Source organism: Pteronotus mesoamericanus, unplaced genomic scaffold, assembly GCF_021234165.1.
Source record: "Pteronotus mesoamericanus isolate MK-2021 breed Mesoamerican mustached bat unplaced genomic scaffold, CSHL_Meso_final contig_164, whole genome shotgun sequence".
NCBI lineage: Eukaryota > Metazoa > Chordata > Mammalia > Chiroptera > Mormoopidae > Pteronotus > Pteronotus mesoamericanus.
Window position 1 is genome coordinate 17,570,467 of NW_026555065.1, and position 25,321 is coordinate 17,595,787.

Below are 25,321 nucleotides of genomic sequence, written 5' to 3' on the forward strand. Positions count from 1 at the left end.
GGAAATCTCTCCACCAACTAAACACAAGAGACAGGTTCTTCCCAACCACTTTCTCATGGTCTCTTTTCTCTCCACTGGCTCTGTGGGTTTTCCCCCTAAAACCATGCTGAAATCTCCTATCTCAGCCTCAGACATAATCTCCTGGGAGTTCAAATCTTGATGCTTGAGAAACCTAGTTTTCTAGTCCCAAGACAAAGTGACCTTCACAATTAAGTTCTGTAGAATTGTAACTTTCTGTTTCACCAATAGAATCTCCAAGTACATAGTCCATGTTTTATTTTTTAAAAATCATCATGAAGAAGGCCATGTAGGAAAGAAAGTCCCTAATTGGGGGTCCATTTCTAAGATCCTCAATGTTCTCTGTTTCCTGCTGGCCCAAGAGAGAAGACAGACCCGATCCCTTGCACACTCCCAGATCTAGCACTGGCATTCAAAGTTTGGGCCAACTACGATAGGCCCAGAGACACACTCCCTCAGAATCAGCGTCCTTCGCCAGGCTTGGCAATGAAAATCAATTTCCTTGGCCTATCCCAGGGAGAAGTTTGCTCATTTTAAATCCATTTTCTCCAATGGGAACAATCTTCACTTGTTGTTAACTAGCATTTCTGCATAGGCTAACAGTAGCTCCAAAACTGCTCTGTACCAGTTTCCCCACTTAATGAAATACTCAACCTCATTTGAGACTTTCAAACAGTATGGTAACTCATCACAACTCTAAATGTTCTGTACAGTGGAAGAAAGTAGTTGTAAAAATGGCAGCCCAAGGGGCTGAAATGCAGGGGGCTCCTCTCTGCTGAGCACAAAGGCTCTGTGTAGCAGAAAGTGCCCGTTCTCCATTGCTGTCCTCTCAGTAGAAAGGGAGGCAGTTAGGATCATTCAGCTGAGAGCAAGGTGCTACTGTGTTCTATAGCATCTACACCCAAGGGGGTAGCCTGCTGTTTGCTTTCTTTTGTGACAACAGGAAAATCAGGATGAGTCAGTGCTCTTAAAATTATATTTGCCCTAAACATATCCTGAGAGCTTTAAAAATTAAATTAGAAACATAAGTAGACAAATTATGCCATGCATGGATTCATGCAATAAATTCTGCCCTGCAGTTTACCAGATTTCAGGAGAGCAACAGAGATTCCATTGATAATAAAAATAGTTGAGAACTTAAAGACTGGCAGAAGCAAGATGACAGGTTTTCCTTTGAATGAGTATGAATAAAAGGAAAAAAAATATCATTAGGATTGTCAAGTACTAAAAGGAGCCATGTGTAGTATGAAGACTTGGTTAACATGGAACAAAAGGTTATAGGAATACAACAAAACAATGAAGTGAATGAAACTTGAACGAGGGACAATGTAGGTTGTCCCTCAAGAAAACTTATCTTAGCGATGGGATTTGACTTTGATACACATTTTCAAAGGAAGCCATGAGGGGTCAATGATTTGAGGCACCAAGTCTTGACTGGACAAAGTACTTCCATTAATTCCACAGTCTGTGATGATGCTTTTAGGCAAATAATCAAATGGATTATCTCCCAGCCTGGATTTTTCTGCCATGTTCTACTTCTAAGTTTCTCATCTTTCAGAACATTATTTGGATGCTGCCCCTGATTTTTGTTTTGTTTTTCATGTATTGTTAACATGCTCTGGATATGCCCAGTAAATGAGAATAAGTCTGAACCAACTTTCAGGCAAAAAGAAATATAATGCCAGTACCTGTTTTTCTGGCCTAGTTTATAAAGATCTAGGATTAGTCCTGACAGCAATACCTAGAAGTAAGTTATTCAACTTGATTTTGTCTTCTAAGTTTCCATTTAAGATACTGAAAATGCTTTTACCTACAGATCGCAATGAATGTCAAGAAATTCCCAACATATGCAGCCATGGACAGTGTATTGACACAGTTGGAAGCTTTTATTGCCTTTGTCACACTGGTTTTAAAACAAATGCTGATCAAACCATGTGTTTAGGTGAGTATGTGATTATCATTTCATTTTCTTCTTCATATCCTGTTGAAAAATTCATTTGCATCTGGATATATGTAATAGTTAATACTAAACCTTCCAGTAGTTGTTTTGTTATTTATAAAATAAAAACACAAGCAGGCGTGTAGCAGTGACATCCTTTGGTATTTAATCTTTGGCGATCTGAACGTCATAAACTTCTTCCTTGATATTCATTTGGCTGTCAGTTCAGAAAAACTTTTGACTAAGGGATAAATTTAGAAAGCTATTTAGATAAAAAATTACTTTTTATTAATGTTAATGGCCTATTATATTTTATGATTTTTATGTAGGTTTGCCTGGTTGGAACAGAGTGCAGCTTTTGAGCATTTGAGTATACGCATTTTTTGAGACGAGTTTGTAGTTTGTACCAGATACTCAAAGGCAAATTTACAGATCCTACAAAGGCATAAAAAGTAAAGAAGCGTTTTCCTAGAGGACAAGAGCTCAAGATTTTAAATCTCTTCCTTGGAATCAGTACTGAATCAGGATGTTAATTTAGAATAAACTTCAAATACGCAGACGATTATTTTCTCTTCACCTCCTTTCCTTTTCTGCTTTAAAGCAATATCCATTAAGTCTTTTGGGGACTTCATGAACATGAATCAGTTTCACAGCTGGAAAAAGAACAATCAATAGAGCAATGTTTAAAGTGCTTGCCTTTGGCTATAATTGGATTCATCCATTAGGGAACATTCTCATAAAGTTTCATCCTCTTCAGAGCAGATACGTTTTAAATTAAAGGAGTATAATCAGCCCTGCTCATCACTGGGGAACTAACCTCTGCATATTAATGTGACCTGGCCCAAATTTCTTTCAGTTTTTCATCTGAATTATCTGCAACCCCTACCTAAGAACCTGCCCTACCAGAGCTTGGCTAAAAATGAGTTAAGGCAGAAGCTCTTGATTGCTGGCAGGACGACTTCTCTGGAAGCATCTGCAACCACAGACACACAGTTGGCATCACCCTAGAGTCAGCAATCGCTTCCTGATTTAGGATCACAGATAATATATCTCTCTGTTCAAACTTTGAAAGGAAAGGACATCCTAACTCTGAACACTACACTTGGCGACCCTGAGGTGCCACCTTCCACTCCCTGTCCCTCCCTTTGTCCTTGCCTTCCTCATCCTGCCCCACTCTTTCAAACCAGCAGTTTCAACTTTGTTTCATTTAGAACTCTTATTTCCTCCTTAATATAGAACATACATCTACTCTTTGTAAGAAAGACGCTAGCTGCTGTGGAGAGATGTAAAGACAACGTAGCCTTACAAAATAGTTGAAGAGAAAAGTCATACACCAATGAGAAGACAGGCAGTGATTCCTGAGTGTTTGAGAGGAGCCATATTCAGTGCCATTACATTGGGATCATTCAGTGTGATGCACACGATGAGTCACTCTTGGGGAGAGCAGTGGTGGGTTTTAGGGGTGGACTGGGATAAAGGAAAAGATGTCTACAATGCCAGGTGACTTAGAAAGCTAATTTATTTGGTTGCTGATTGCAGGGTAATATCAGGTGACCCATAGCTTTTTGGGAAACTGGAGTGAGAATCTTAAAGGCTGGAGTTTGCCAAAGGTGGCAGCAAATCAAGACGCAGATGCTCACAGAATTTTCCATTTGCAAGTGAAAATATTTGAGAAAAGTGGCAAGGGTAGAGAATTCTAGAAGTAAATAGAATAAAATAATTCTTGTCTAGTTCTCATGTCCTTAGCTTGCCTCCTCTCACATGCCAACCAGGCAATGATTTAATCCTAAGGTTTAGAACCTTGCCTTTCTCTGGATTCTCACAGGGAGCTGTTGCTGCTGGGTCTAATGCCAACACCAAGAAGTCCTCAGCCTACGGATGATACTTTGTGAGCTCTAAAATGCCCTTTAACGCAGGTAACTGTGCAACTTCTTCTGTTAGTAATCATGTTTTCCTATGTCCTTTGCTCCTATTAGACATAAATGAGTGTGAAAGAGATGCCTGTGGGAACGGAACTTGCCGAAACACAATTGGTTCCTTCAACTGCCGCTGCAATCACGGCTTCATCCTTTCTCACAACAATGACTGTATAGGTGCGTGTGCAAAATCGTCGGTCACCAGGGGAAGTCAGTTTTATATGTTTCTTTGTAATTAGCATCATTCCCCGTGTGCCAGCTATCTTTTTAAAACATAAGCCATCTTATGTGTGACAGTTGGTTAAAAGATTTGTCAAGTATATAGCGTGTGCTAGTTAAATTTCAAGTAGAGTAACTATGTCCATTACTTTTATTAATATGCTTATTAGCAGCTATAATTTTGTGCCTACTATGCTATAAATTAAATAAATTTAAAGATTGAATTTATTACATTTAAAACATACAAAAGTGATTCTTCATATACAAATTACATAATTTATGAATAATATGGACCTGCTTGTCCACATGTTTCACGATAGCCTCTCTTAAAAGAAGTAAATTATTGAATCTATTAAAGTGTCTTTTATAAAACATGCTACATTACTCATAAGTGAGGGTAATGAACCAAATGTGTATTGTTCTTGAGGCTAATTTCATGTAATTCTAATTATGGGAATACTTAATAATACCCTCAGCTGTATTGTGTATTAGTAATGCAGTTTTAGCCATTAAAATTAAACCTAAGATTAAGATAAACTCATAAAATTCTAATATAAATTGTCAACTTCTAATTAATAGAATTGTGTAATGTTGTTAGGTTTTGATAGGTGCTTAAAGCCAGATCTTTTATTACAAACTAGATTTTCATTGAAATTTCTTATGTTTGGCTTAGGCAGTGAAAGCCATTGAAATTCAGAACAAGTATTTTTCCCTTTAAAGGTTTTGCTCATTGCTGGAATTATGACATTTTCTTTGGGATATATCAAAGGATATTTTTTTGGCAGATGTTGATGAATGTGCCACTGGAAATGGGAACCTTTGCAGAAATGGCCAGTGCATCAATACGGTGGGGTCCTTCCAGTGCCAGTGCAACGAGGGCTACGAGGTGGCTCCAGACGGGAGGACCTGTGTGGGTGAGTGCTGCCTCAGAAAGACCCTCGAAAGAACTTCGGGGGGGAAGAAAAAGGACTTCCCGGGACCACTGAAAGGATCATGCAGGCCCCATCATAATCCTTCCCTCTGGAAGCCTGGAGGGAAAAAGCAGAGTAGAAGTACAGTAATTGTGCCATACATACGCATACACACAGAGACACATATGTATACGGACATTACACATAGACACAGAGACGCACATACACATAGACACACAAAGAGACACATATACACCACTTTTCCCCCTCATCTTTTAAAATTAAGTTGTTATACTCACAGAGGACAGTTAAACTGTAAAAGAGACAAATTATCCTATTAGCAATTGTAATTCCCTTTCTTACATTGCTGTCTTCAAAATAACTTTGTAGTAAGCTCTTCTATGATTTTTTGGCTGCTCTCAAAAACCTTCGCACCCATTGACTTTTTACATGTTATGCATTGCACACCTCTAATTGCTGTTAAAGCTATTTTTATTGAGTCGTAAATTTTTCTCCATGATAAAGTTTCATGGACTTTAATTAGTTTTATTTATTTCTTTGATTTGATTCCAGTTCCTTTGAATTTTAATTACTTGATGGAAATCATGCAAGTGGAAACCTCTACCTTCTTTTTTCTTTGCAGATATCAATGAATGTGCCCTAGAACCTGGAAAATGTGCACCAGGCACCTGTCAGAACTTGGATGGGTCCTACCGGTGCATTTGTCCACCTGGATACAGTCTACAAAATGACAAGTGTGAAGGTAGGAGCGATATCAGTATTTGGAAATAAGTAGTATTGGTTACTGCACTCACTGGCTTGTCAAAGTCAAAGCTTTTGTGATGATGGGATGGTGTCTTCATTTTGGAATACTTTATGAAAAACAAATCCAAGAGCAGAGGGTGTGACCTATGGCCTCATACTTAGATGGTGAGACGAGAGCATCTAATTCTCATGCTAATCCCTGATGAAGTTATTTGTTCTGTGCATATGCGTGGTCATACAACCCTGACTCTTTTCCAATGTGCTTTTATGCAGCTTGTAAAAGATCTTGGATTATATGTTTTTAAGTGCCAATAGTTTGCAACTAAAAAGCTTCCTGATTCCAGTTAAAATATTTAAATGGCCACATTCAAGGTTGGGTGCACATGGTTATATTACTTATGTTGTTTTGACCTATAGAGAGGTAGGAATGTGTTACTATAGGTGAATTCTTGCAAATTTTATAGTACTACCTTCCTCAATACATATGTCATTGCATTAAATGAAGGACATTAATTGTCAGAACTTGATAAATAACTAGGGTTGAAAGGATTCTTAAGAAGTCTCCTAGCTCGTGCTCCTGCCTTTGAACAGGACTGCATCTAATCCATAATGAGTAAGAAATTTCTACACTTTTAATATCATCCATGAGAAATTTTATTATATATCCAATTTAAATTGTAGTCAAGTGATATTATAAATAGAAACATATCATCAAAATTAGGCCTAAGTACAAATTATTAAACATGTTCTTTTATTTTCAGAGATTGGCTTTATTCACTCCATGATTAACGCAAAGTTCCTCCAGAAGGAACAGAATGAAAATGTACAGAAAGAAAAACAACTTCCCGAATAGTCAGTAAATGTGCCCATTCTACAGTCTTTGTCCCCACTCAGGAAGTCAACATCTACAGGTTAATTTCTACCATAAGAGAAAGAATCATAACAACAAGAACAAAAACAGTAGTCAAGAAGAAATGTTTGACTATTCTTACAAAAGTTGACTTTTCTTTTAAGAAAAGGTTGAATGTTGCAGTGGAGAGAGTGTGGGAAAGAGTAATGCAGTCAATAGCAGTTCAGATTTGTTAATAAACCACGGGAAACATGATGCAATTATAAATGCCAAGTAATAACATGGAGTGATGAAGAGGCTGGCTTTGCATTCTACAGGAAGATAATCACTTTGCATTGCACATTTGTAAAATAGCTTTTGTGTGGTATTTACAATGTTAAGGCAAGATAAAGAAGTTAATTTTCTAACTTCCCTTTACGTGGACCTTGTGGGAATAGTTGTGTAATGCAAATACATTTTGGTGTGGGTAGAACTCTTTGCACAAACATGAGAATAAAGAGCCCCAAGGTACAAGACATATGTGTTTTCCGGAGAGGAGAGGGGAAAGGGTATTTCCATAAAAATAGGATGGGTCAGAATCGAGAGTTACCTTTTTTCATGACAGATTTCTGCTGAAAGGGGAAACGATGGGTAAATCTGTTGGAAAGAGTGGCTGTACTTTTTCCATAAATAGGGTGATCATGTAATTTATTGACCAAACCAACACAGTTTTGAGGTGGGCGCCACTAATAATAAGGCCAGGTCAACAACAGTCATGAGCTAGTGCTCTCCCACACAAACTAAGGCATATGGTTGCTTGAGCTATTCAAACTTTACTTTGGACCACCTTTAATCACCCCTTTATAATAGCTAAGATGTTGAAGGAAACATGACACAATTTGACATATATCAGATTCCTATTATCTGCACGATGAAAGAAGAACTACAGGACGATATTTTTGTGTCTTCAGAAAAATAAACCTGCATGTGGGAGTTCAGAGCAGCATCTTCTGTGATATATTTAGTTTATTCTGCGTAGGATTATTTTCATAAGTACTGGGATCTTTGTAAAATTCACAGTTTTAGGGCTATAGCGCGAGGTATTGAGAAAAGCACTGTGGATGAGTGGAGGAAAATAAATTTGGTTCAAAGGCCTAGATCTCTCACTGAGTAACTCATTGTCAACACACTTAAAATTTCAGAGCTCCTGATCAGTGTGCAGGGGTAAAGTCATACTGGAGTTTGTTGCTTCTTTCCTAGCTTAGGGTATGATGAAATTACTTGAACTTTTCTAATTAGCCAAGCAACTCAGTCTGGGTAAGAGATGTTTCTCATTGCATCCCTTAAAAGGTACTTGCAGATTCCATTTTTATAACAAGAACTGTCAAAGCTAATTTTTTAAGAGTCATCACAGCCTAGAAGTCTACCCATAGCATTACAATATGGGAAAATATCCTCATAATTGGGAGAATTTTGAAAGTCAGTTGTACTTTGTATTTCCACATTTTACATTTAGTACCTGACCGTGTCTCCTTTGTGTTTGGCCTTTGTTTGACACATGTAATTCTCTTAGATATTGATGAATGTGTTGAAGAGCCAGAAATCTGTGCCTTGGGCACATGCAGTAACACTGAAGGCAGCTTCAAATGTCTGTGTCCAGACGGGTTCTCTTTGTCCTCCACTGGAAGAAGGTGCCAAGGTAAGTGCCTTTGAAGGCGTTAGACTTTCATTACCCTGTGTTTATTTGTTGTGGTTTTATTTTTAAAATATGGCAAAGCTGTGATCCTTTGTGAAAGAGAAGATGGAGAGTTTTTATTCACCCAGAGGTCTAATGATTACCATATGTGAGAAAGTTCATTTTTACTTTTAAGGTTAAACACTCATCCATCAAGTTATGGTTGCTTGTGCAACAACTGTCCTGGCACTCAGATCCCTGTCCCCCCTCCGACCCAAGAGCACAGATGCTGGTAGGTCAGTGAGTGTGGATAAGCCATGAGCCACTGAATATGGCAAAGTCTGGCGGGATCAGCCATCAGCCACATAGTCTCTGCCTCTGAAGAGGTAACCTAGATAAAAATGGGCCAAAACCTAGACTTTCAGACAGAAAAATGCAGATTAACCCACGTGTTCCTAGGATATAGTGCCCATCCCTTACATCACAAGTTTCCTAAGAAAACAGAAAAATAAATTTGAACTGACCAGGATTCTTGCTAGGCCACGTGCACTTAAAAAAAAAAATCAAAATGGAGCCTGAATTTAAGCATAACACAGTGTATTGTGTCCCAGAAAACTGTTTAGATTTTACTTAACAATGCAATTGTGTGTGTCTATCTACTTTCAGAATATAGTTTAATGAATTCAGGACACACACACACGCACACACACACATGCACACACACACAAGCACACATATTTCTTCCACACCCCAGTGCCCTTTTGTTGTTTGTTATTTTTCTGTTTGTTAAGGATTTTTTTCTCTTTGTGTGAGTATGTGGTTGTATATGTTTGAGTGTTTGTTTTGCTTCCATATTACCAAATGAGAGGCAATGGATATCATTTAAAATTCTAAAAATTGTGTTTGAAGTCTCAGCCCTGCATTTTAGCTTCGGGCAAGACATTTTATCTTTAGTAAGCTCAGTTTTCTCATTTTAAACAATAGTAATACCTGCCCAATCAATCTTACTGAACATGTGATAAAGCTTTGTTAGTTCCTGAGTCCTTCATAGACTCTTGTTATTCTAATTGACCAACTGTTTACTTTACAACTGACCTAGTATTTAGAAGTGAGAAAGGGGAGAGTTGAGAATTCTCCGGTTGGTTTGATCTTATTGGTAATTATTAGAGATCCATCCACACTGATTTGGAGGTTATGGGTGAGGTGGTACTTGATTCAAGCAGATACTCGGTCTGTATGGTATAGACCAGCCAGATAAATTCTAACTTCTACTCCCTGGTTTTTGTGTGCCTTTGGCTAGGCCTGAGTTTGGAAAGAAAGCAGTGAGAAACCAGGTGTGAATCTGCCGATGTGGCAGGCCAGAGGAAACTCGTAGACTATTAATTCAATTTGCACTGGCCTGTCACAGAGCAAGCTAACGCTGCAGGAAGAATCGGCCCAGCTGTGAGCAGCCCTGCCACATGCTCAGCTCCAAGAGGCAGAGCCAGAATTGAGGAATGCAAGCAGAGAAAGCGACTGTTGTAGTTCTGATGAAATTTCAAAGGTTGTTAGGGGCTCTTCGCAGATGGACCAGGAAACAGGCACCCTAGCGAGCCCTAGTTTAAGTATGTGGGCAAGCACAGTTTTCTTTCCCAATGCAAGGCACCTTTGATTAATAAACCACTTCTAGAGGATCACCACAAGCAAATGGAAATCTCCCACAGAGCACAGGTTTTGCTAGAGCCAGGGAATTAAGACCTAGGTTTTTCTTGTAAGACAACAAATTAGGAGTCAGGCCTCTATTGTCCATGAAATGAGAGAATCCCACAGAACCACAGATAATGTTTTGAAGGAACAAATGTGATGGATCCTGGCACTCGAAGGTCAAACATCTAAAGGAACCATTCCCACTCACAAAGTTCAGTGCAGGGAATTTGTCACTTAGGCTCACCCTAAACTTCATGTGTTTGGGCCTTTGTGTAGTACCTACATTTGTTTTTCAGAGGTTGGGGTGGTGGAACGGTGTTGAGGAGGCTGGGCTGGGGAACAGGGTTAGCAATAAGAGGAAGAGAATGAAAATTTTAACAGACTAGTATTAGAACGCGCATGTGTCTAGGTTTCAAGGAAACATTACAAGTTGCAAGACAAAGGAAGAAATTAAATTTTAATATATTTGTTGAGACATTTTGGCAAGTAATCACTAAATTATATCTTAAGACAGTTGTAGGAGTAAGTAAGAAAAACAGGACCAATAAACACAAAACTTTGCATGTAATAGTGAACTTGAAGAATGGAGCAAATCAAAAAGTATTCTTCAGGAAACTGTAGTTTGTCAAATCTTGAAGCTTCTCAGCAAAGCAAACATTTGGTTGGCAGGACAAGGACTGGTTTTTAATTGCTCTTGACCTTCCAAAAAGTAGTTGACTGAAGGGTGCCTGTGAGGTCCTCCCCATAACAGATGCAGAAGGAAGGTAGAAACTGGGGAGATAATTTACCTGGAGAAGCTGGTTGAAGAAGTTGAACAAGTTCATTGAAGGGGCCAAAGTAATTTGACTTTCCAGAGCCTGGTAAAACAGATAGATAGATTAGATAGAAAGAAAGAAAAAAAAGAAATTTTTACTTTAATTCAAGGAAATGTTTCTGCTATGATCTTTGGCAACTCAATTATTCTTACATTGTCTCATTTGCCATGAAATAAAAGCTGGCGAAATTATCTTAACAGAAATGCATGGGTGACTATGATAGTATGCTACCTGAGACTGAAAAACAGTGATAAGAGAGAGAAGACTGATCAAAACTAAAGCAGGGGAATTGTGCAAAATGGATATGAAGCATTTCCTTAAAACCTGCAGATTTTGCCTCTGTGTAACCTGAGAGGAGTTTGCAAGGCTTTGGAAGTCAAGTTTGAGGGAAAACACACTCCAGGCTCTTGGATGAGCTCACTTTTTAGAGTCACCCAATTTGCTCTATAAGAAATGGAAAAGTCAGTTGCCAAAATTATGTCAAGCAATGTTGGAGAATTTTATAGGAACTAGATCCCATATTCCATGTTGGAGTCACCAAGAAATAATCAATATTAATGAAATATATTCTTTGAAAGAAAGATTGTTCTCCCTCTCAGTCACTCATCTCCCTGCTCTACTCTCTTCCTCCCCTCTGTGAAGCTAAACAAGCTTCTGTGTGCGCGTGTGTTTACATGTGTAAAATCTTCAGAAAGCTCCACATACATTTGGTAGACAGCAACTGCATGAATAGCTGCTTCAGTAAATGACCATTGTGTGCTATTCTTGCTAGCCCACAAAAATTGCCACATTTTTATTTGCTTTGTGCCTGGAATCTGGAGTTTTATTTTAATTCCAGGGCTTAGGGAACACAAATAAACAGCATAGTGTGATATCATAGTAAGTACTAGAAATGGGAGGTCTGCCTTTACCTAATGTGCTTGCCAAATATGATCCAAAACATGTCTAAGCAGAATTACCTGTGAAGGTATCTTGTGAATGAATCCGTTTCTGGATGTCCCCATCCTGAAGTCACTGATGATGTCATTTTTGAACTGTGACCTGGTGTTCATTCTTATTATTCATATAAGGTTATCTTGGAAAAATGAGAAGTAATCTGGTAAAAGTCACATAGATTTGTCCATCAGATTTCACTACAAAAGTTATCTATGACTTTAAAGATCTCAGCTGGGTTATTACTATAATCACTTGAAGAGTATTATTATGATAATGAGAAGAGAACACATTGAACAGGACGGCTAGTTTCTTATTCGCTAGTGTACATTAATGATTTAGTAAGAAAACAACCAAAGGGTCTCTTGAATTTATGCTGCAGATTTGCGAATGAGCTACTGTTATGCGAAGTTCGAAGGAGGAAAGTGTTCATCACCCAAATCCAGAAATCACTCCAAGCAGGAATGCTGCTGTGCTTTGAAGGGAGAAGGCTGGGGAGATCCCTGTGAGCTGTGCCCCACTGAACCTGATGGTATGTTGATGTCTGCATTTCTCTCTGAGGGATTCAAGGTGCACACTGGCCATGAAGTAAGACCAGAGGCCTTCAGGAAAATAAGAAAATTTAACTTAACTTTAAGTACAACCAAAATGTTCATTAAAATTATTTTATCTCAGGAGCTAAGGTGGCTGTTTTCTTTTAAACTGTGTTGTGAATTGGAGCTGCCCGAACAGTAGGCACACCTGCTCTGAGAGCCTTGTTAACTGTCGCTGGTTTCGGGGCCTCTCTCATTCATTGTTTCCCGTTATGCGCAGCGTGTGGCAGTCTGGCCACCACATAATGCTTGGGAAGGAGCCTGTAGCTGTTGCCATTGGTCTGTCTGTTAACGAGTGTGTCTTTCCAACACAGAGGCCTTCCGCCAGATCTGTCCCTATGGAAGTGGGATCATTGTGGGGCCTGATGATTCAGCAGTTGGTGAGTGGCCTATGCGAGATTCTCAGCCTTTCCAAATACCAACCAGCCTCTTCCTTGCTCATTTCTTGTTGTTCTTATTTCTTCATGTCCACCTTCAAAAATTAAGCTCAATTTCTTTGCCTTTTCATTTAGATAACCAATTATATTTTTGTAGTGTATATGCAATGTTGTATTATAGTAGTTATTTCATCAATTAAACACTGAAATGATTATAATTTACGTCTGTGTTTTTTTAAAAAAATACCTTATTATTCACTGTTTTTTCCTCCTTTGCTTCAGATATGGATGAGTGCAAAGAACCTGACGTCTGTAAACATGGGCAGTGCATCAACACGGATGGCTCCTATCGCTGCGAGTGTCCCTTTGGTTACATTCTGGAAGGCAATGAATGTGTGGGTGAGTAATAAATCAGTTTCTTCCACTGGGATTGTACAGCTTGAAAATTAAGCTATATAGCATTCACATGAGGAAGTGTAAGTACCAAGATGGAACAGAAGTCTGTTTTGTTCATTCCTTTATGTATCATTCATCTAGCAATACTAAATAGCTGAGGCCCCACTATGTGCTAGATACTTTGCTAGGCTCTGTGGCTACAGCAGTGAACCAAGCCAACATGGTCCTCCCTTGCATGGACCTTAAGTCTAATGGGGAAGACAGATGCTGGACACCTCGGAAGAGGTGGTAGAAAAGGACACTATTATCATGAAAATCTTTCTGAAATTAAAAAAAAAAATGTAATGGTCATAATCTTATTCTCTCAATATGTAAAATACAAAATGTACCCAGATGTTATTACATTTAGTAACATGCTATATACCAGTGTAATTCCTCTTGTTTTAAGCTTCTTATCAACCTTTTATAGCTGACCTTTGACCTCTTAATCTACACTAACTCCAGATGGAATCCAAGTATTATGATTATCTAAGAAATCCAAACCTGAATTAATAATGGCATGAATGCCAAGAGTTTGTCTGTGTACATTAGAAGGTGTTCCTTCCATGCAAGGGCTCTGGGCATGAGGGGTTCAGCTGCAGTGATGGCGTGGGAGCAGGGCAAGTTCTGTAGGTCTTCGGGTGTAATGTCATGCAGGTGGACTGAATCACTTCTAGTTACCTTATGGCTCTAAAAATCAATGATATTGTGATCTTTATTAACTTGAAGGAGAAAGAATGTTCCTTTCAGTGAAATGCAGTTTCATAGCAGAACAAAAGCAATGTCATCAGTGTTTTCTCTTAAGCTCCTCGGTTAGTGCTGCTATGAGTGTGAGACATCAGCCTCTTCACCCAGGGTCTTGCTGCCACATTCTCTTGTCTTCACTTGCTGAATTGAGAGCCCTTGATGATATTCTTACTTTTCTGTGCCCAATGTAGCTAAAATACACTGTTGCTTCTCAATTTTTTTCCAAAGGAAGATATTCTCCCCCAGGGATGCTTCAGAATGAGAATTCTAGGGGGATGAGTTAGGAGGCATATATATTTTTTGGACCTCCTTGGTAAGACTTGTTCTCTTTCCACAGTTATTTAGGGAGATCATATCCTAAATATATTTCTTTCTAGACTTTCTTCTGTCTAATGTAAACCATCTGGTTTCAACAGAATCAACGAAATCTACTTGAATCTTGATTTTATCCAGTATATTAATTTTGCTTAACCTCTGGTCTCTTATTTTGTGTAAGTTTAGTCTTCTATTTTATATCTGGCAGAGATCCATCATGTTTAAGGCTTCTTGGAAAGTGATGTAATGTAAGACCAAACTGGAGATGTATTTCTAACTTTAAATAAGGGAAAACTTTTGACTTGTGAGAGAAGCATTGTTTTAACCCTTTGAGCATCTATTCCCACTAGAAGATTTACTCCTTTCTAATGTGGGCAGTTGGAGGAACTCATGGAGAAGAGCACTGTGAGGGCTGGAAGCCCCAGTGCCATCCCTGTCACTGCCACTGCCATTGAGCAAGTCAAATTCAGAGCTACGAACCTGTGGTAATAAGACATGTGCATTCCTTCTTTGCGAGGACAGAATGAGAGTAAAAGAAGACATAACAGATGGAAATACTCTGATAGAATGAAAGTTATTGTCTGAGTCTAAGCCCATTTTTTCTCAATTCATCATGTTTTGAATATATTCCTGGTCACTTGCAGATACTGACGAATGTTCGGTGGGCAATCCTTGCGGAAATGGAACCTGTAAGAACGTGATTGGAGGTTTTGAATGCACCTGTGAGGAGGGATTTGAGCCTGGTCCAATGATGACTTGTGAAGGTAAGCTTTGTAAATGCAGAATAGTTGGTTACATGTTCTTATCTTGGGAACAACAGTTGGTTGATTATGATTCTTAGTATGAAATACCAACTCAGGATGTATAAAATAAAGAACACCTGGGTCTGATGAGCCATTCCATCGCTTCTTTTCTCTGTGGCCTCCTCTCTGCAGGGAGTATCTGACAAAGATAGAAGTGGCCCGTGGCACAAGTTACTCTGCAGATCGTGCAGAGTCCTTGGTGGTGTCTCCCTACCACTAATATTTGGATACAACTTGTGTTTTGTTTACTACCTTGTCCTTTATATTCTGTTTTCCTCTTCTTTTTTTTTATCTTCATCTTGTGTGCTTCCTTTCTTTTTCTTCTCCTTTGTCTTTTCTATTCTTAGAAACACCTGCACACAAGATAACCACCAACATGCTTTAGCCATCACAGCAAAAGAGATTGCCTATATGCTATAAGTATCTGCCAGTGTGCCAGGAAGAATGTATGGAAAAAAAGAAAAGGGAGGAAGTGTCTAGAAGAGTGGTCCTCAAAGGGCAGTCCCTGGACCAGCTACGTCAGCATCACCTGTGAATTTGTTAGGAATTGAAATTCGTAGGCCTCTCCAGAGACCTCCTCAGTCAGCAGCTCTGAGACTGGGGCTCAGCAGCCCTCCCTGTGATTCTGGTGTGATCTAAAGTTGAGAACCACTGGTTTGAGGAAAAGATGAAGGGGAGAGGAGGGAAGAGGGCAAAGTTGCTATTATCATGAGCTCTTGCTTAGAGATATGACCACTGACACCCATCGTTGAAGTTGTGGGTGAATCTTTGAAGCTTGTCACTAACTCATGATCTGGGATCTCATTGATGATCTCAGGGGGCATTGGTGGGCTTAGGGAGAAACATGATAATCAAGATGGTCCGTTTTAATCCTGATTTTCCAAAAACACATTATGACGGTTTCAAACTATGACACCTACAGAGATCACTTTCATCCATTAACAGTCAAGCCATTCCCATCTATTTAACCCTCTAACCTGGGCATCAGTGTGAACTGAGTATCTCTGAAAGTAGTTCAATAATTCAGAACACTGTTTTCTTGGGCATATGAATCACTTATTTCACAGAAGCCTCTTTTCTATGGGGAAAGAGAGGTGCTTAACAATATTGGAGGAGCTGCTTCTGTTCCAACAACAACTGGCTTGGCATTTGCTTTGGCTGAATGGGGTAAAATTGATTGCCACTCCACCTCACTTTGGGAGTGGCAAGTAATCAACCTGAGGTTTCAAAGCTAGAATTTTAAAAAAGTTCACTCTCTGTAGGGTAACCTATAATTTCTTATCCACCTAAATAATGATTCATAATTGCCCAAGAACAACAAGCTGGGAGAATCAGGATGTGTGCTTGCCTTACTTATACCAATTATAAAGTAACTAGTTCATTTTATAATTCCCTGAAAACCAGAGACTGCTTGGTCCATCCATGTTTATAATAATGGAGTGTTTCAACTGTTGGTAAAAGCAGATTCCTTCTTTTGGTTGATATCCATGATCCATTATTTTCTTACAATCTCTGCTGCAGATATAAACGAGTGTGCCCAGAATCCTCTGCTCTGTGCTTTCCGATGTGTAAACACATATGGGTCATATGAATGCAAATGTCCTGCTGGATATGTTCTGAGAGAAGACAAGAGAATGTGCAAAGGTGAGTCATTCATGTTCAAGGTCATCCACGCTAGGGAGCTCTAGCACTGTCTATGATGGGAGATGCCCCTCCAAAGCTTCCAGCAGTAAAGGAGGGCTGGGAATTGGGAAACACTGCTATAGTCCATGGGCATTACGAGTGTTATCATTGCTACCTTTCCTAGTAAATTGTAGCTTGAGCGTCAAGCTGAGCCAAGGGCTGCACGGCAGATGCTTTTTAATTCACTTTGCATTGCATCCCAGCCATACTGCAAATGTGAAGGTACAAAGAAGACATTTCCCGCATTCAAGAAGTTCAGTATGAAGAGGTTGAGACAGATATTTGGTTCATCAAAAAAGGATAAAAATCATGATCCCTGCTTTTGAAGAGTTTACTAATTAGTTAGGGAACAATTTCTTCAATTTCATAGGAGGTTAGAAGATGTCTTCTCATTCTTAGGAGGCCTCAGAGCCCAACAGTGCAAGAGAAAGTCGGTTACTTAATACTTTTTTCTGTGTGAATGGCAAGAAATTAATGCAGAATCTTTTATAAATTGTGGTGGCACATTCTTTCCAGATGAGGATGAGTGTGAAGAGGGGAAACATGACTGTGCTGAAAAGCAGATGGAGTGCAAGAACCTCATTGGCATGTATATGTGCATCTGTGGACCTGGGTATCAACGGAGGCCTGACGGAGAAGGCTGCGTGGGTAAGGGAATCCCTCCAGAAGGCCTTGAGTGACTGGGAAGTGACAAAGGACAAAAGGGACTTGGGCTGAGTCCTGATGGGCACTGTGTTCTTCTTGGCCTGAGCCATTTTACCCCTTTTAACCTTATGTGATTACTTCCTATGGAGGTCCCCGTGCCTCGTGATTATCTATGAATTCCACCAGTGCCATCATTATCTCCCCTGAGCTGGCCTTCCTTTACTTTCTCAGCCCATTTTGCTGCCAGGATTGGAATATCAGGTGTTTTCTCTAGTTCCTTCCTTCACTTTTTTATATATACTCCTTTGCATTGGGGTCAATTCTGTTTACCACATTGGGATTATATTCTTATGTATTTGACCCAACTTTACTACTAGTACCCTGACATCGAATTGTGATGTCAGATCCCTTGGAACCAGAGATTGCACTAAACCAGTGGGATCTACCTCCAGAGAATCTGGCATTGTCCAGAGTGGGTCCCGGGCAATGGTATTTTAAAGCTCCCCTAGGTTTTATAATGTGGATCCAGTTTTAAAAACCCAGTGTTAGACGAAGGGTTGGCAAACCACAGCATGAGGTTCAAACCCAGCATGCCAGCCCACCACCTGTTTTTGTAAATAGAGTTGTATGGGAACATAGTTCTAACCATTCGCTCACTTTTTGTCCATGGATGATTTTGTGCCACAGAGGCAGAGCAGTGTATAGCAGTTGCAACAGAGACCTTATGGCCTGCAAAGCCTAAAAATTTACTATATATTACATAATAATACTATAGTATTCCTATTACCCACAGAGAGTTTCCTGACCACTGCTTTAGACCAAAAACAACAACAAAAAAAATACAGTAGAAAACTCCCACATGCATCTTTTTCCTTTTTAATAATCAATGGCATTAGCACACATATTTTATGTTGTCAGTCAAGAATCTTAAAAACCTCACTGTCCTCTTACTTTGTAAGATACAGAATGAAATAGTAATTGAAGAGCAGACTTTCAAAGCACAGAAAAAGTAATATGTGGTCTAATGATCACACACCGGGTCTTCTGGGGTCTGCGGCTCTGATCCTCAGCTGCACGTTGGAATCACTTGGAGAGCTCAGGTTCCACCCCAGATATTCTGATTTAATTGTTCTGGGTGTTGGGATTTCAACTCTGTCGTAACACTCTCTAGATGTCACCTTTCAACTCCCTGTCTCTCTTCTTGAGATCTCTGCCCTAGCAGTTTGGAACTATTCTCAGGGGATGCCCCTGAGCAAATGATTTGTAATCTTTCTACATAATCACTAGACAATTCTAAGAATCTCCAGCTACTTAATGCTTTTCTCTAAACCTGGGAGACTAAATTACTTCTTAATAACATTGTTGAAGTATTATAATTCTATACTGAATTGGAAAATTTGTCTAGACAAACTCCCTTAGGTCCCGACTATCACAGATATTTTTCTAATAAAGTATTGTGGTATTTCATTAACTTATTGATGTTAAAATTAAAGATTTTCTTCCTTCATTTGAAATAATCCTTTGAAAATCCTCTTTATGCACAGATATGGAGAGTTTTAAATTTTATTAAATGAAAAACTTTAAGTGTACATCAAGTGCTATCATCTATCTTTTAAGTACATGAAAATGCCACCAGTTGTGTTGTTGAAAGGGCAGAGGTACATACACACAGATGTATGTGTCTGTTTGTATATGTGCAGTTCATCTCTGGGAAGACACATTAAAAACTGGCAGTAACACAGTTGACTCCCCAGAAGGGAGTGTGGTGGCTGGGAGATGGGGAGAAAGAATTTTGCTGAGTACACTCTTGTATCTTTTGTATTTTGGAACTATGTGAATAGCTTATCCAGTATTCGCAAACTAAATTTTTTTTAAAAAAACAAAGAATCCTTTCTTGTACAAAGTGGTCAGATGACGCCTCTTGTTTTTGGCCCTTCGATTACCCGCACAGATGAGAATGAATGTCAGACCAGGCCTGGGATCTGTGAGAACGGCCGCTGCCTGAACACCCGGGGCAGCTACACCTGTGAGTGCAACGACGGCTTCACAGCCAGCCCCACCCAGGACGAGTGCCTTGGTGAGTGCCGTCAGCAGGATGCTTTTGTAACCCCGGTCTCCACACTGGGAGGCTTGAAACCCAGATCTCTTATTTGAAATAATATTGTCAGAATTGGAGGAAAGCTTAAAAATGTTCATATTTTGGAGATGACTCAATGACCAATTGTCCATTGGGCTTAGCGCCACCCCACAGCTCAATCCTTCCTTTGCTAATTGTGTCACCGAATCACTTGTTTGGAACTCCTTTCTCAGCTGCCTTTTTAAACCCCTGGTGCTCAGGATGTTACCTTGTGTTTCTCTGTTTCCCTCTCCCTCTGTGGCATGATTATTCCCCCAGGCTTCTGGGAGCGGATCGAGTTGTAACCTCTGCTAGACCGATGCCTTTCTGCCTACTTACTACATTTCTTATTTGTTTCCTCAGATGCCATCCTTTCTCTCTTACTGCAGTTTCCAGCTTTCCCTTCTCGCTCCTTCTCACCCAGGGTAAAGTGTTACATCCCTTTTGGGCTTCATATCTGACCAAATTTTCGATACCTTGCTATGCCCGCAAAATTTCCTAACATCCTCTTTTTGATCTAACGTCCCTTCCAGACAACCGGGAGGGGTACTGCTTCACCGAGGTGCTCCAGAACATGTGTCAGATTGGCTCGAGCAACAGGAACCCTGTCACCAAGTCTGAGTGCTGCTGTGATGGAGGGAGAGGCTGGGGTCCCCACTGTGAGATTTGCCCTTTCCAGGGTACTGTGGCTTTCAAAAAACTCTGCCCGCATGGCCGAGGATTTATGACCAATGGAGCAGGTACATCATTTTGTACTGATTTATGACCAATGGAGAAGGTACTTCATTCGGTTCAGAAATACTTGCAGGGAATTTGTTTGTTTGCTTTATGAAAACCAGATGAGAATATGAACCCAGGCTGAGTTGCATAGCTGACGTTGACAAAAATTCTTCATTATGGTATTTTAGACATTCAAGGCCATGTTGCTGAAGTGCCCTGGGTCCACCTGATTAAGTTATGTGTGCTCGGGTCCCTGCCTCTGCATTACAAGGACTCGTCAACCTTTTAAACTAAAGATAAAAGATAGAGCTGGATAGATAAGGTGGGGTGACCAAAACACACTCATGATTCTTTGGAGGATAAAATGAAATGGTGGGAACAACTCATTTCTTGAGACGAACGAGGGTATGCTAAACTGCATCTCAGAGTAAACGTGAAAAACTCAGGGACAATATCCGCTGTTGGTATAAAATGGTTACTTGGTAATTCAAAAGCTAAGAACTTACTGGTATTGGCCCCCGACCACGCAGTAAGGAGATAGATGGGTCAAGGTGGGGAGGACAGTGGCTTTAATGCTGGACAGTGCATTTTGATCAACTCTTTCTCCCTTGGTGGAGCTGTGAGTGAGGGTCTCTCTTTTTTGGCAGGCTGCAGAAACACGGCCCGGGAATCCACCTAGAGTCCCGGGTGTGAAGGAGTGAAGTTTAGTCAATTTCCCCAATAGTGTGCAATTTGATATTTTTGGGGATTAACTTTAAACACAACAAAAAGAATAGAAAAGGACTTTTCTTCTTATTTTATATAGTCAATATTGGGGGGGGGGGGAAGTGCCATGTCCTTGTCCAAAGGACCCACTGCTGTGGTTCATGTATGGAATGTCAGCAGGAGGCAAGCTTGGTGGCACAAGATGGTGCAAGGAGCTCATAAACGTGTCATGATGAGGCAGTTGTTCTATGGACCCCGGGGAGGAAAACAGTATAAATTTAGTAGGAAAATTATTTTTAAAGTTTTCACCAGCATGATTAGTTTATTACTACAGTCTGACAAGGTTATTCTTTGCCTTTCAATATAGTTACCATTACATGTTAAAATGTATGCTGTCCTCCTTTTGGTTTAATTTCTTAGGTTAACACATTTTATTGGTACTTACACTGACGCGACCCCTACATGTTAATGTTGTCCATTTTAATGCCTTTCTTATTTAATTTCTACTTATGAAATTATAGATATCGATGAGTGTAAGGTCATCCATGATGTTTGCCGAAATGGGGAATGCATCAATGACAGAGGATCCTATCACTGCATTTGTAAAACTGGCTACACTTCAGATTTAACTGGGACTGCCTGTGTAGGTAAGTGCGCTATTTCAGATGGCTCATTAACCCATGCAAAAATTGTAGATTATGGCACAAAAATAAAATCCTCAAACTAAAAGAAAAAAGAACAACTAAAAAGCCTAAGTAATTTCATAGGAAAACACAAGACAAGGATCAAAGACTACACAGAGTTTACTTTTTCTTTTCTCAAAACAAAAATTCTTTGTTAGCCTTGTGGGTATTGAGTATTTATGTATCTTTTTAGATAGGCAGTCACACTGTGTCTCTTTGATCATAGATCTGAACGAGTGCAACCAGGCTCCCAAACCCTGCAATTTTATCTGCAAAAACACAGAAGGGAGTTACCAGTGTTCATGCCCGAAAGGCTATATTCTGCAGGACGATGGAAGGAGCTGCAAAGGTAAAGTAGAATGAGCTTTCACCCACTCATCTGCCTCCTGAGCACAAGGTTGCTGAAAGATGCTACAGCAAGTGGTGCTTCCCTGGGGTTGGGGCCTCCGTGGAGGCTCCCTATGCTGGAGGCAGGGGGTCCAAGGCCAGGGAGATGGCAGAGGGACCAGTGGCAGGAGCCATCCTCACTGCCTGCTCAGCGGGCATCCATGGGCGCCATCTGTGAGGGTCTTGGAAGCAGAAGGACCGGTTCTACAAGGCTTAGGGTATGGGTAGATTCCTACTCGATTACCTCCTTTCTGCCTTCTGTTTATTGCATTTATGCAGTCAGGCTGTTCAACAACTAAATAGCGTAGGTCTCCAGCAGAGTCCGGCCTCATAACAATCAGTTCCCCATGATCCCAAAGGACACTGTGCCTAAGTAAGTAAGCGCTTTGTCTAAACTTTTGTTCTGCAACATGGGGCCATTCCTGCCCTCCAGGAGCTTATTTGACACATAAATATCATAAAGAATTAAGAAACAGCCCAAGTCTATGCAGAAATCCCTCACCAACCCAGAATTCTTGCAAAATTCTGTTGGTGTAAACATACTCCTGTAAACAGCTTTCTCAATAATAAGAACCTCATATATTTTGTGACTAGCACATGGGATTCACACTTAAGGACAATTTGGAAAATGAGGGAGTTGGAGAAGGTAGACCAGATGCCAGGGCAAGAGTTAGAGCATTCTGACAGGAATCCTTGAAGGAGGAAAGTGGAAATAAAGGGAGTTAAATGGTGAGATGGTAGAAATGGAGAGCAGAGAGGAGTAGGGTCCCTCATGCACTTCCCTGTGTCTGCTGGAGGGGAGAGAGTTAAGAAGCTGGTAATATAGAATGATATAATAGACTATGGCCTGAGGTCCTCCTAAGCAGCACAAATTTTATGTACTCCTGTTATTGCAGGAGAGGAAGTTGAGAGACCTATGCAAAATTCTGACTATCTTAAATGAAGAGCCACTCATAGCTTTGTTCTTCTCATGTATAGAATTTACTTTATATATGGGCTTCACAGTGAGTTCTGGGCAGTGTGCGGCTCTAACTTAGAGCATAAACTTTTCATGTAAACCAAGAACCAAATTCAGGGGAAGAATTTCTCTCTGTAACAAGCAAAACAAATTTGTAGTACTTTTATAAGCCATGGGGGCAGGAAATCCTCAAAAATATATAACAATTAAGAGATGAGACATGAAAATGAAGTGTATGGTAGTAATTAAGTTCTTTCACAAATTATTAAAGGCATCAGTAATTCCCTTTTTATGGTTTTAGAGATGTAAAAATAGCTATATGATTTTTACAAATCTACTTACAACACAAGTTCCTTTCTCCTATTTTTCTTGTACGGTCTAAATTCTTCTACATACTTGGTATATATGACTAAATGTCAAAATGAGCAATGCAGATACATGCACTATTGACCTTGAGAGGAAAGAGGCTAGAAGGGTGGCCCCAGGGAAATGTGGGCCCACCCCTTCCTCCTGAGAGATGGGTAGGAGCCAGATAAGAGGGAGAAAAGATGTTCTTGGAGGTAAGAACAGCCAGTGTTGCTGTTCCGAATGTGGCACAGCTTTAAAATCGTGTAAGAGATCGCTGAGTTGTCTCCTTCACCTGTTAGCAGATGAGCTTCAGCAAGCATGGGATGGCGCTCTAGCAAGGCCCCTTGGGCCATGGCGGGGAGGCCACCATGCTGGCAGGAGGCACACTGCTGTCAATAATGCAGAATCAGCGGCCCCCCCGTGGTGGAGGGAGCACAGGATTGGCCGATATTAAGAGAAGTCAGCACTGGGAGAAATACGCAGGAGTTCTTTCACTTTAGGTCCTTTTCAGGTGTTGTTCTAGCCAGGACCCGGCACTGGTATTCAGCTCTCAGCATAGTTCTGGATGCAGTGATAAAAGTTTATAAGAAAGGAGGAGAGAGGGAGAGAGGGAGTGAAGGAGGGAGAAAGAAAAAGGAAGGAAGGAAGGGAGGGAGGGAGGAAGGAAGGGAAGGAGGAAGGAAGGGAAGAAGGAAAGGAAAATACAGCGATTTTTTTAAGTTAAAATTCAACTAAAAGTTGAAACCCACTTTGTACCTCCTGACAGTAGTAATAGCAATGGAGTTGAGGATGACTCTTGAAGTTCCAGCAGTAAGAAAAGAGTCCTGATCAAAGCAGAGGATTTTGTGGAGACATGGGGAATAATGTTGGAAAAATACTGCAGGCAGTTTTTTAAAGTGCTATTAGCTTATCGGAATGAGTACTTTTCTTTCCTTTTCTTCCTTCCTGATTGCTCAATTTTGTTTTATCCAAAGGAGAATCTCTAAACAAAGAAGTCAGTTTTGTTTGGTTTGGTTGACCACCTCATTTTGAGCAGAATAAAAACAGCAAACAGAAAAGAACTAAGTGAACAAATTTCCAGCCTCAACATTTCTTTTTATATTTTAACTTGAATAGATCTTGTCAGTGCTCTGGAAATTTTTGAGAATCCCTAGTCTTTTATAACTTATTTTAGATTTTTATAACTTATCTGAAATCTCTTTCCTAAGGAATTCCCACAGCCCTCTAACCAAAGGGAACTGGCTTTTCCTTGGGTCCCCCAAAGAGCTTCATGTTTTTAATCTAAATCAAGACCCTGTATTTTTCAAACTCTTCGTTCCCGGATTCCTCCCAGCCATTTGCTGTGGCTCTTTTCTGGCCGGGGTCACTTGAGACCTAGAAATGAAAACTCAGAGCTTCTTCCTAGGATGGCTTCTAGGTACCTGTGCCGCAGGCTTGACTCCAATGCCCATCTTGCATTTTCTTGTAGACCTTGACGAGTGTGCCACTAAGCAGCACAACTGCCAGTTCCTGTGTGTTAACACCATTGGCAGCTTCACGTGTAAATGCCCTCCTGGCTTCACCCAACACCACACTGCCTGCATCGGTAAGTGGGAGAGGAGAAGGCCCTATGTGGGAAGTAGCCATGCCTTGAAGCTCTTCTGCTGTTGGAATAAGACAAAAACTCAAAAAAACCATGGGAGTACATGCACGTGTGTATGTGCATCTGAACATGCACATGTGAAAAGTTACAGGCCTTTCTTGGTCTTTTCTAAGTGACTCATCCCCCTCTCTGCCTTTTAAGTGACACAAAAGGAGCTTCCAGGAATTTTAACAACCCCCTTTACCCATTCTGTCTCTTTTAGATAACAATGAATGTACCTCTGACATCAACCTGTGTGGCTCTAGGGGCATTTGCCAGAATACTCCTGGAAGCTTCACCTGTGAATGCCAGCGGGGTTTCTCCCTGGACCAGAGTGGCGCCAGCTGTGAAGGTGGGTAGGGCCCTGAGCTTGATGTGTCTGGTGGGTCCTTGCGAGGCGGCCTGGGAGACTGCCAGTACCTTCATCATCATCCTCTATGTGCTGTCACAACTGAGTACAAGGGGGACACCCACCTCAG

The 25,321-nt window shown here is 40.4% G+C and overlaps 1 protein-coding gene across 1 annotated transcript in view; it reads left to right on the forward strand.

The window, feature by feature from the left end:
- FBN1 (fibrillin 1) overlaps positions 1–25,321 on the forward strand; it is a 223,807-nt gene that overhangs the window by 186,583 nt on the left and 11,903 nt on the right. The window contains exons 45-61 of the mRNA XM_054565457.1: positions 1,835–1,960; positions 3,934–4,050; positions 4,878–5,006; positions 5,647–5,766; positions 8,171–8,296; positions 12,089–12,238; positions 12,614–12,679; positions 12,959–13,075; positions 14,818–14,937; positions 16,498–16,620; positions 17,176–17,307; positions 19,256–19,381; positions 19,954–20,160; positions 21,367–21,492; positions 21,755–21,877; positions 24,690–24,806; positions 25,066–25,194. Coding sequence (XP_054421432.1) covers positions 1,835–1,960; positions 3,934–4,050; positions 4,878–5,006; positions 5,647–5,766; positions 8,171–8,296; positions 12,089–12,238; positions 12,614–12,679; positions 12,959–13,075; positions 14,818–14,937; positions 16,498–16,620; positions 17,176–17,307; positions 19,256–19,381; positions 19,954–20,160; positions 21,367–21,492; positions 21,755–21,877; positions 24,690–24,806; positions 25,066–25,194 — 2,154 coding nt within the window. The remainder of the gene's footprint in view (positions 1–1,834; positions 1,961–3,933; positions 4,051–4,877; positions 5,007–5,646; positions 5,767–8,170; positions 8,297–12,088; positions 12,239–12,613; positions 12,680–12,958; positions 13,076–14,817; positions 14,938–16,497; positions 16,621–17,175; positions 17,308–19,255; positions 19,382–19,953; positions 20,161–21,366; positions 21,493–21,754; positions 21,878–24,689; positions 24,807–25,065; positions 25,195–25,321) is intronic.